This window comes from Tachysurus fulvidraco, chromosome 6 (assembly GCF_022655615.1).
Source record: "Tachysurus fulvidraco isolate hzauxx_2018 chromosome 6, HZAU_PFXX_2.0, whole genome shotgun sequence".
Lineage (NCBI taxonomy): Eukaryota > Metazoa > Chordata > Actinopteri > Siluriformes > Bagridae > Tachysurus > Tachysurus fulvidraco.
In genome coordinates this window covers 240,001-252,500 of record NC_062523.1, presented here as the reverse complement: position 1 = coordinate 252,500, position 12,500 = coordinate 240,001, and the positions used below count along the sequence as shown (strand labels likewise).

At 41.1% G+C, this 12,500-nt stretch overlaps 1 protein-coding gene across 2 annotated transcripts in view; it reads right to left on the bottom strand.

The window, feature by feature from the left end:
- The window catches only part of myo10l3 (myosin X, like 3), a 66,860-nt gene that overhangs the window by 13,120 nt on the left and 41,240 nt on the right, over positions 1-12,500 (bottom strand). For both annotated transcript variants that reach the window (XM_047815156.1, XM_027136813.2), the window contains exons 21-23: positions 9,274-9,825; positions 5,123-5,159; positions 4,049-4,990 (exon numbers count right to left, since the gene is read on the bottom strand). In XM_047815156.1, the coding sequence (XP_047671112.1) occupies positions 4,049-4,990; positions 5,123-5,159; positions 9,274-9,825 (1,531 nt within the window). The remainder of the gene's footprint in view (positions 1-4,048; positions 4,991-5,122; positions 5,160-9,273; positions 9,826-12,500) is intronic.

The window sequence follows — 12,500 nt, the reverse complement described above, 5'->3', positions numbered from 1 at the left end:
TAGTGTTAGAAGGTGTGAGTGCGGAACATTCATTCATTTTCTACCGCTTATCAGAACTACCTCGGGTCACGGGGAGCCTGACCTACCATGCATGTCTTTGGACCGGGGGAGGAAACCGGAGTACCCGGAGGAAACCCCTGAGGCACGGGGAGAACATGCAAACTCCACACATACAAGGTGGAGGAATCAAACCCCCAACTCTGAAGATGTGAAGCAAACGTGCTAACTACAAGCCACCGTGCCCCCTGAATGAGGAACAGGTGAGTTAAATTTGGGGTTATCGCTCTCACTCTCTCGTACTGGGGACTGGAAGATCAACATGGCACCTCATGGCAAAGAACTCTCTGGGTATCCGAAAAAAGATTTGTTGCTCTACATAAAGATGGCGTAGGCTATAAGAAGATTGCCAAGATCCTGAAACTGAGCTGCAGCACAGTGGCCAAGACAATCAGAATCAGAATCAGGTTTATTGTTGACACACACAGCTGTGTGGTTCCAGCTGTCTGTGACTGAAAGGTACAGCCATAGATTACACAGCATATAAATTGTCCCACAAGGGAGAAAAACACACTGGATCGTTGCTACACAATTCTGAAGGACGTATATGGCTCTGTACCCAGGGCAACCTTGGGGAACTCTGATCACTGCTTGGTTCCTCTTATTCCAACATACAGGCAGAAACTAACATCTGCTAAACCTGTAGTCAAAACAGTGAAGAGATGGAGCAGTGAGGCGAAGCAGGAACTACAAGACTGTTTGACTGCACTGATTGGAGTATCTGTGAGGCTGGAAGCCTGGATGAACTGACTGACACTGTGATGTCTTACATCAGTTTTTATGAAGACATGATTTGTGAAGAGGATGTGAATCGGCTCTTTCAGAGACAGAAGACAAGGAAAGCTCCCAGCCCAGAAGGTGTCTCCCCCTCCTGTCTCAAAGCATGTGCTGATCAACTGGCTCCTATCTTCACCCATATCGTCAACAGATCTCTGGAGCTGTGACGTCCCCTCCTGCTTTAAACTTTCCACAATCATCCCGGTCCCCAAGAAACCCTCTATCACTGGACTGAATGACTACAGACCTGTCGCTCTGACATCTGTTGTCATGAAGACTAGTATTGGCCCAACTAAAGTCTGAAACATAACAGATGCTGGATCCCCTACAGTTTGCCTACTGTGCAAACAGATCACTGAACGATGCAGTCAACATTGGAATTTTTTTATTTACAATTAGCGGACACTTATCCAGACTGACTTACATTTTTTATTTCAGTATATATACCTGAGCAATTCAGGGTTAAGGGCCTTGCTCAGGGGCCCTGCAGTGGCAACTTGGTGGACCTGGGATTCGAGCCAATGACCTTCCGATCAGTAGTCGAACACCTTAACCACTGAGCTACCACATCCCACTTCACTACATTCTGTAACACCTGGACTGCCCAGGGACATACGCCCGGATTTTGTGTGTTGACTTCAGTTCGGGTTTAATACAATAATTCTCCACTCCAATCTCATAAAGCTCACTACACCCCCTTCCATCTGTCAGTGGATCTCCAGCTTCCTGACAGACAGGAAACAACAGGTGAGACTGGGAAGTGTCACCTCCAGCATTCGGACAGTCAGCACTGGCGTTCCTCAGGGATGTGTCCTCTCCACACTGCTATTCTCCCTCTACACTAATGACTGCACTTCAAGTGACCAAACTGTTAAACTCCTGAAATTTGCAGATGATACTATGCTCATTGTCCTCATCCAAGATGGCGGCGAGTCTGCATACCGGCAGGAGGTGGAGCGGCTGGTGCTGTGGTGCAGTCAGAACATCCTGGAGCTAAACACCCTCAAAACTGTGGAGATGATGGTGGACTTTAGGAAAGACCCCTCTACACTACTCCCCCTCACAATATCTAACAGCCCGGTGTCATCTGAGGAGACCTTTAAGTTTCTGGGCACTAACATTTCCCAAGACCTGAAATGGGAGTGCAACATAAACTCTAACATCCACCAGCTTTGTGATGTCATCATGGAGGTGTGGAAGAGGACTCCAGTAGCAACCTGTGATGCTCTGGTGAACTCCATGTCCAAAAGGGTTAAGGCAACGCTGGAAAATAATGATGGCCTCACAAAATATTGACACTTTGGGCCCAATTTTGTTGTGTACTCATTTTTGTGGCCAGCGGTTTAAAGATTAATGTCTGTGTGTTGAGTTACTACTTTACACTGTTACACAAACTGAACACTCACTACTTTACACTGTTATACACTCACTACTTTACACTGTTATACACTCATTACTTTACACTGTTACACAAACTGAACACTCACTACTTTACACTGTTATACACTCACTACTTTACACTGTTATACACTCACTACTTTACACTGTTACACAAACTGAACACTCACTACTTTACACTGTTATACACTCATTACTTTACACTGTTATACACTCACTACTTTACACTGTTATACAAGCTGAACACTCACTACTTTACACTGTTATACAAGCTGAACACTCACTACTTTACACTGTTATACACTCATTACTTTACACTGTTATACACTCACTACTTTACACTGTTATACAAGCTGAACACTCACTACTTTACACTGTTATACACTCACTACTTTACACTGTTATACACTCACTACTTTACACTGTTACACAAACTGAACACTCACTACTTTACACTGTTATACACTCACTACTTTACACTGTTACAGAAACTGAACACTCACTACTTTACACTGTTATACACTCATTACTTTACACTGTTACACAAACTGAACACTCACTACTTTACACTGTTATACACTCACTACTTTACACTGTTACACAAACTGAACACTCACTACTTTACACTGTTATACACTCACTACTTTACACTGTTACAGAAACTGAACACTCACTACTTTACACTGTTATACACTCATTACTTTACACTGTTACACAAACTGAACACTCACTACTTTACACTGTTATACACTCACTACTTTACACTGTTATACACTCACTACTTTACACTGTTACACAAACTGAACACTCACTACTTTACACTGTTATACACTCACTACTTTACACTGTTACAAAAACTGAACACTCACTACTTTACACTGTTATACACTCATTACTTTACACTGTTACACAAACTGAACACTCACTACTTTACACTGTTATACACTCACTACTTTACACTGTTATACACTCACTACTTTACACTGTTATACAAACTGAACACTCACTACTTTACACTGTTATACACACACTACTTTACACTGTTATACAAACTGAACACTCACTACATTACACTGTTATACAAACTGAACACTCACTACTTTACACTGTTATACACTCACTACATTACACTGTTATACACTCACTACTTTACACTGTTATACAAACTGAACACTCACTACATTACACTGTTATACACTCACTACTTTACACTGTTATACACTCACTACATTACACTGTTATACACTCACTACTTTACACTGTTATACAAACTGAACACTCACTACATTACACTGTTATACAAACTGAACACTCACTACATTACACTGTTATACAAACTGAACACTCACTATACTTAACACTGGAGCTCAGTGTCATTTCTTCAGTGTTGTCACATAAAAAGATATAATAAAATATTTACAAAAATGTGAGGGTGTACTTACTTATGTGATATACTGTATCTATGAGTGTGTGTGTGTGTGTGTGTGTGTGTGTGTGTCTGAGTCTGTAACTCAGTTACTCAGAATGATCAACTTCAAAATTCTCGTCCGTAGTTAAACATTATAAAATCTAAACTGAGTTATTTCAGTGAAATGATGTTCCTCATGTAACTGATGATGTTCCTCATGTAACTGATGATGTTCCTCATGTAACTGATGATGTTCCTCATGTAACTGATGATGTTACAGAATTACAGAGTTTAGAAAAGTAATGGTACCAAATTTAAAAGCTTTAAATCCTGGGTAACAGGTTGTGCAGATGTTAAGACAACCCCGATCAGGGAAGATGTTTATAACATTGAATATCAGTCCCTCACCGACTCTGCACTTCCTCTGAAGGAATCCATGCTGTTGTATGTGCAAAAGGACCTCCTCAGCATCTTCTCATCAGTGGCATGTCCATCAGCAAGGTTCTCCAGCGCCTCCTCTAACTCATACTCCTCCCGGTCATAATCAGACTCTGTTTCTGGCAAATCTCTATCCCAGTTCCTGATGTTCTTCTGCACTTCACTGTAATCTACAGCAGGTGGTGAAGGTAGAGCATTAGGCTGTGTCTGCTCCAAAATCCCACTGTTTCTGAGGAAGAGAGTGGATTGTGGGATGGAATTTGAATCGGATTTTGGACTGGATATATCCTGAAAGAATGAGGCTGAAGGAAATGTCTCTAAATATCTGCTGTATCTGAGAGTAGAAAGAGATTTAGGGCTGGAATTCTGTGCAGATTTTGGTCTGGAGGTGTCAAGAGATTCCTGAGCAAATAAAGCTGGAGAGGCTGAAGTTGAAGCAGGAATCTGTAATGTCTCTAATGTTCTGCTGTGTCTGAGAGAAGAACTTTCCAGCAGTTCCTGAGCAAATTCTGCTGGTGGAGGAGGAACTAAACACAATACATTCAGATCCAGCAACTCAGTGGCAGGAGGAGATGGGAGGTCTGGAAGTGGGGCACATTCTTCATCCTCAGCCTGAAACCCTTCATCTTCATCATCCTCAGCCAGTGGTGCCACACTCTCATTTAGATTTTCTTCACTGGACAGTGATGGTTCCAGACCTCCAAAGTCCAGCATCTCCAGGAACTCTGTAGCCACACGTGATGCCTCCTTCTCCAGTCGGTAGATTTCAGCATCACGACGCTGACGGAGCTCCTCACGAGACCCTTCATTCATCAGTGCCAAACCTTCATCATGCTGCCGCTGAAGCCGCTCAATTTCTCGCTCCAGACATAAGATCTTCTCCATCTGACGAGTTTCTTCTTCTGATGAATACTGCAATGCAAACACAGAAGCACTTTCATAAGAAAGAACACAACCACTTCTAGGATGTAAAACATCTCACTTATTTCTCTAAAGCACAGATATAAAGCTCAACATCTTCAGTAAATCACATCCTGACTGTACCTTGGAGAACTGATGGTTTGTCTCCTCCTGTTGAATCCTGCAGGAAAAGACAAAAAGGGAACAAATCAGAGCCGATTCAGGACTGACCTTCAGCACAAGGGAGAGATTTACATTTAAATGTAAAATGTTATCATTTATATTCTGATGTTTTATAAAGCTGTAAAGCTGCATTATGACAGTGTTTAACTGAACTGTATTAAAGTCAGACAGGAATGTTGGAGGTTTAGAAACATTTGGCCATCGTATTGTCTTCTGGTAAAGTAGGTTCCTGTCTTTTGTATACTATCTGTTTAACTCACTTTGTTCTACAGTAGTGTGATGTGAATCGTGTTATATTCTATAGCATTGTTGATTTTATAGTGTTGGTCTTTGTTGTTCTCTCAGCTGATTAATCAGGAATAGTTTCAGTCTCCCTTAAGGTGTGATTGTGGGCGGGGCTTACCTATTTAAATTGAAGGTCTGTCAGAATCTCTCTCTAACATTAGTGTCTAGTTCTGCTTGATATATTCTACCATACCTTAACTCTCACACTTGTTTGATTACAAATATGTGCATTAAACCCATCTCTGTACAGCAAGGTCTTCTCTCACAGACTTCTCTCTCATCCACAGAGCAGAGGTCACAATCCCAGTAACCCCATCTACCCTCCTCTGTTGTGTCTCACACAGTGGGGGTAGGTGGGCTCTGGAATTGTCAGTCTGCTGTAAAGAAAGCTGATTTTATCTCTGCTTTAACTTCCCATTACTCCTGTGATTTTCTTGCTCTAACAGAGACCTGGACGTCCCCACAGAACACTGCTACACCAGCTGCTCCATCCGCTGCCTATGCTTTCTCTCACTCACCATGAGAAACAGGCAGGGGTGGTGGTACAGGTTTATTGTTGTCATGGAGATGGTGCTTTACACCTCTCCTCTTGTCTCATTTAACCATCTCTTCTTTTGAATTCCATGTCATTTCAGTTACCTCTCCTATCAACCTTGTTATCATTGTTGTCTACTGCCCTCCTGGTCCCCTAGGGGACTTCCTGGAAGAAATGGACTCACTGCTTAGTGCTTTCCCTTCCGATAGCTCCCCCCTGACAGACCTCTGGTTTTCACCCGTCCTTCTCCAGCTACAAACGTGACTGCTACCCCTCTACACGTCTCTGATCATCACCTTTTATCCTTCACCATCACTCTACCTATCTTACCTAAAACTACCTCTCACCCCCTCGCTCTTACCCCCCACAACCTTCACTCTGTCTCACCTTCATCTGTAGCTTCTGGCACTCTTTCTTCCCTTCCTGATGCTAAGTCTTTTTCCTCACTACCCTTAGACTCAGCCACAGATACTTTCCTATCATCTCTTTCCTCAACTATGGACCTCCTCTGCCCTATGTTCACTAAACCCAAGAAAACTTCTTGTCCTGCTCCTTGGCTTTCAGATGTGCTGCGCAACAATCGAAGAGAGCTAAGATCATCTGAGAGAAAGTGGAAGAAATCACAACTTGACGCAGATCTTGATTTTTACAGAACACTTCTTGTCAAATTCTCCTCAGATGTGACTTCTGCCAAGACTTCCTTCTACAAGGAAAAGCTTGAAGCTTCCTCACATGACCCTCGGAAATTCCACAACATCATCTCTTCTCTGCTCGACCCCCGAGCTCCAACTTCTTTATCCTCCCTGACTGCAGAAGACTTTGCTTCTTTCTACCAGGAGAAGACTGCGGAAATCTGCCGGACCTTCACTTCAGCCCCGACTGCACTTACATCACAGAGTATGGATTCCCCTACACCTTCGTTGTCACATTTCTCAACTGTGGCAGCAGAAGAGATTTTACAACTCATCCAGTCCTGCAATCCTACCACCTGCCCATTGGATCCACTCCCTACCACTATGCTCCAGACCATCTCACAAGACCTCTTGCCCTTCATTTCCACTATCATCAATAGATCCATAGCATCTGGTCAGGTACCAACTACCTTCAAGAGAGCAAGGGTTATTCCCATCCTAAAGAAACCTGCTCTGGATCCATCAGACATCAGTAACTACAGACCGGTATCACTTCTCTCATTTCTTTCAAAAACTCTTGAACGCATTGTCTATAATCAACTGTCTGTCTATCTCTCACAGAACAACCTCCAAGATCCCAAACAGTCTGGCTTTAAAGCAGCTCACTCTACAGAGGCAGCCCTTTTGGATGTCTCTGAGAAGCTACATGCTGCTAGATCAGACAAACTGTCATCCGTCCTTATCCTCCTTGACCTTTCAGCAGGGTTTGATACGGTCAACCACAAGACTCTCTTATCCACCCTCAAGAGTCTTGGGATTTGCGGATCAGCTTGGGAATGGTTCGCTTCCTACCTGGAAGGACGCTCATATCAGGTAACATGGAGGGGAGTGACATCTGCTCGACGCAGACTCTCCACTGGCGTCCCACAGGGCTCAGTACTTGGTCCTCTTCTTTTCTCCCTGTATACTCACTCTCTTGGTGAAGTTATTCCCTCACATGGGTTCTCTTACCACTGCTATGCTGATGATACATATAGAAGATTTATATAATAAAACTTATCTTCTCTTGGTGGCTCAGATACCACAGCTTCTGACGGATCTCAGCACGTCTGGCAGACATGTCATTGTGGATGTTGGCTCATCAGTTAAAGCTCAATCCTAGCAAAACTGCTGATCATCAGGTGATTCATCCCCAGGTCATGACCTTACTATATCCTTGCACAACGATCTGATCTCCCCTTCAGTCACAGCTCACAACCTTGGGGTAACCATGGAAACTCAACTGTCCTTTTCCTCTCATGTCCCTAATGTGACTCGCTCATGTCGGTTTCTTCTCTACAACATTAGAAGGATTCGGCCATTTTCCCCACACAGACTGCTCAGGTACTTGTTCAGTCTCTTGTCATTTCTAGACTGGATTACTGCAATGCACTGCTGGCAGGTCTACCTATGAACGCAATCCGTCCTCTGCAAATGATCCAAAATGCAGCTGCCCGGCTTGTTTTCAACCTGCCAAAGTTCTCCATACCCCCCCGCTACTGCGATCCCTCCACTGGCTTCCGGTAGCTGCACGCATCCGATTCAAAACACTGATGTTGGCCTACAAAGCCAAAAATGGACCAGCTCCCTCTTACCTCAAAGCCCTCATCATTCCTCGCACTGCACCCCGCAACCTCCGATCTACCAGCACTGCTCGACTGGTTCCACCATCTCTCAGGGTAAGAGGCAAGTATACTACAAGACTCTTCTCTGTTCTGGCACCGAGGTGGTGGAATGAACTTCCCCTAGAGGTCCGGACAGCCGAGTCACTGGCTATTTTCAAGCGGCGGTTGAAGACCTACTTATTCAGGAAACATTTCAACTAGCACTTCTTTCCTTATCTTTTGCATTTAAAAAAAAAAAAAAAAAACCTTTGACACTTTTTCATTGTAACTTTGAACAAATATTTTAAACTCATGGTATCTTAAGTATGTAACCTAGTGAGCAGCATTAATGTGTTCAATGTTAGAGATTTAAGCACTTATGTACGTCGCTGTGGATAAGGGGTCTGTCACATGCTGTAAATGTAAATGTCTTTGTGGTTAGTATGTTCGCCTCACACCTCCAGGGTTGGGGGTTCGATTCCCGCCTCCGCCTTGTGTGTGTGGAGTTTGCATGTTCTCCCCGTGCCTCGGGGGTTTCCTCCGGGTACTCCGGTTTCCTCCCCCGGTCCAAAGACATGCATGGTAGGTTGATTGGCATCTCTGGAAAATTGTCCGTAGTGTGTGTGTGTGAGTGAATGAGAGTGTGTGTGTGCCCTGTGATGGGTTGGCACTCCATCCAGGGTGTATCCTGCCTCGATGCCCGATGACGCCTGAGATAGGCACAGGCTCCCCGTGACCCGAGACGTTTGGATAAGCGGTATTGAATGAATGTATGAATGAATAAATGGCCATCGTGTCTGAGAGATTATAAAGGTTTTATAAAAGTTTTACAAAAGTAGCCATGCTAACATTTTGGGGAAATCTGATTCGTGGTGTTTTTGAAGGTTTTAAAGAATAACGCTTGAGCTATATTAAGATATTAAGACAGTTTCAAAAATGAAAACATTTGATTGAAGGAGATTTCTGAAGTTTTAAATAGTTTTTCAGCTTTATTTAGTTAGATAAAGATCAGAGTACCTGCTGTATGCTGGAGATAGATCCTCAGTGTCCTGTTCTTGCTCCTGCTCTATTTTACTCCTGATAGCTTCGTCTTCAAGCTTTTTCTGCAAAAGTTCCTGTTCATGTTTCTCTTTTCTCCACCTCTCTTCTTCTCTTCTTTGCTCCTCCAGTTCTTCCTGTTTCTTTCTCTTTTCGTCTTCCGCCTTCTCTTTCTTCTCCTCTTCTTCTTTTATTCTTCTCTCCTCTTCCTCCCTCATCCTTCTCTCCTCTTCCTCCCTCATCCTTCTCTCCTCTTCCTCCCTCATCCTTCTCTCCTCTTCCTCCCTCATCCTTCTCTCCTCTTCCTCCCTCATCCTTCTCTCCTCTTCCTCCCTCATCCTTCTCTCCTCTTCCTCCCTCCCTCTCTTCTCCCAGAGTTGTTGATAAAGTCTCCGTGCCAGCTGTCCTCGGCGGTGTTTCTGGAGAACAATGATGGCTGAGTGCACACGCAGGTAAACTTTTCTCCAGAAGTGAGCTCGGTAATTCTTCTGAATGACGATGACGCTGCTGCGAATCTTCCTGTAGTGCTTCCTGTCGAGAACATAAACACTCCTCGGATTATAATCAACGTGACTTCATGTTTAATCCTTTAAAAGACCATTAAAATTCAGAGATTGGATTCTGTCTGAGATTCAGTATTTAACTATATCCTGGTATTCTACTTTAAAATCTCTATGACTGGTCTATAGGCAGCTGAACATTTACAGGATAAATTATAAAATATAATTCTGAAATCTTGGCTGTAATAATAACAGCACATATTATATTACAGTATATTATAATATATTAGCTGAATTTTTAACAATAACTACTGCACATTTCAGATCATTTAAAAAACACTTTCACACACACATGAAATAGCACTTAATGCAGTTATTTATTTATTTTGTTTAATACTGTACTTGTTAACAATAACTTAATAAAGCTACAAGATAATAAATGTAATATGTAAAAATCACACTTCCAGATAAGTGAGGGCTGGGATTAAGAAAAATAATTTGGGAACGAAAACTAACATCCTGGTACAGTGATCACACACAACACACACAACACACACAACACACAACACACACAACACACAACACACACAACACACACAACACACAACACACACAACACACAACACACACAACACACAACACACACAACACACAACACACACAACACACAACACACACAACTAAAACATTCAACTAGGAATTTATAACGTAATTGACATCAAAATAAACTGGTAGCATCTAAATTAGCATGGAGGAAAAGCCTTAGGAGCTGCAGGTTTATGTCAGCAACGTGTTTATGTCAGCAACGTGTACCTACTCTGTGTTAATAATGATTTATAATCCCACTCAGTGTTTATAATGATTTATAATCCCACTCAGTGTTAATAATGATTTATAATCCCACTCTTAGTGTTTATAATGATTTATAATCCCACTCAGTGCTAATAATGATTTATAATCCCATTCAGTGTTTATAATGATTTATAATCTCACTCAGTGTTTATAATGATTTATAATCCCACTCTCAGTGTTTATGATTTATAATCCCACTCAGTGTTTATAATGATTTATAATCCCACTCTTAGTGTTTATAATGATTTATAATCCCACTCAGTGTTTATAATGATTTATAATCCCACTCAGTGTTTATAATGATTTATAATCATACTTTCAGTGTTTATAATGATTTATAATCCCACTCAGTGTTTATAATGATTTATAATCCCACTCAGTGTTTATAATGATTTATAATCCCACTTTCAGTGTTTATAATGATTTATAATCCCACTCTCAGTGTTTATAATGATTTATAATCCCACTCTCAGTGTTAATAATGATTTTTAATCCCACTCTCAGTGTTTATAATGATTTATAATCCCATTCTCAGTGTTTATAATGATTTATAATCCCACTCTTAGTGTTTATAATGATTTATAATCCCACTCTCAGTGTTTATAATGATTTATAATCCCACTCTCAGTGTTTATAATGATTTATAATCCCACTCTCAGTGTTAATAATGATTTATAATCCCACTCTCAGTGTTTATAATGATTTATAATCCCTCTCTCTTTTCAGTCTGGTTCCTCTCAAGGTTTCTTCCTCATAACATTAAAATTTTAATATTTGTCATTTTTATTCTGAATTTTTTTCTATTTCTGTAAAGTTGCTTTAAGACAATCTCTTTTTTAAGACATTGCATAGACTAAAAGTGCTATGAATAAAATTAAAGATCTCCTCTCATGTGGAAATTGTGAGGGTCTAGCCTGGACTTTTTGCCATGTGTATTTGGTTTACGTTTCGTGTTCACGTGTTTTGGCCCCGCCCTTCAGCACACCTGTCTAATTCCACCCCGCCCTTCAGCACACCTGTCTAATTCCACCCCGCCCTTCAGCACACCTGTCTAATTCCGCCCCGCCCTTCAGCACACCTGTTCCTCATGTATCCAATTGTCTCCCCCTTTTTTTTATTAGATGCAAAATACAAATACAAAGACCAACAAAACGTGTGTGTGTGTGTGTGTGTGTATACATACATATATATACACACATACATAAATGAAAGAGGAAAATATATTAATAATAATTATAATGACAATAATAACGATGAAGACTATAATAGCATCACACAAGACAAAATGTAAATGTAAAATTTGGTATGAGGAAGGTGACAATATCAACAGTAATAGCAATAATAATAATAATAATAATAATAATAATAATAATAATAATAATAATAATAATAATATTGAAAAATCCAGTTAATAAGAAATAGTAATAATAGTATTAGCAGTAGTAGTAATGATAAATATATTTACAAATATACTCCTTTCATCCAGGATGAAGGGGAGGTTAAAGGATCAGAAAGAGGACCAATAGAACTAGTAGTAGTAATAGCAATAATAATGCTTCTACAGCCATTAATAGTAATGATAATAGTAATACTTATAATAGCAATAATAATAATAATAATAATAATAATAATAACGGTAATATTGATACAACTATTAATGATAAGGTATTATAAAGCTGCCGCTGATAACCCTCATGGCCATGGCATAGCATAGACCAATACCGGCGTCATATTACAACGGGCTATCAAGGTGAAGTGCTGTGGGATCCATGGTCCCAAAAATCCATACCCATCCCCAGCCGTCCCGCACATGCCACGCTTAACCTGTTTGTGTGTGTGTATACGTTTTTTTTT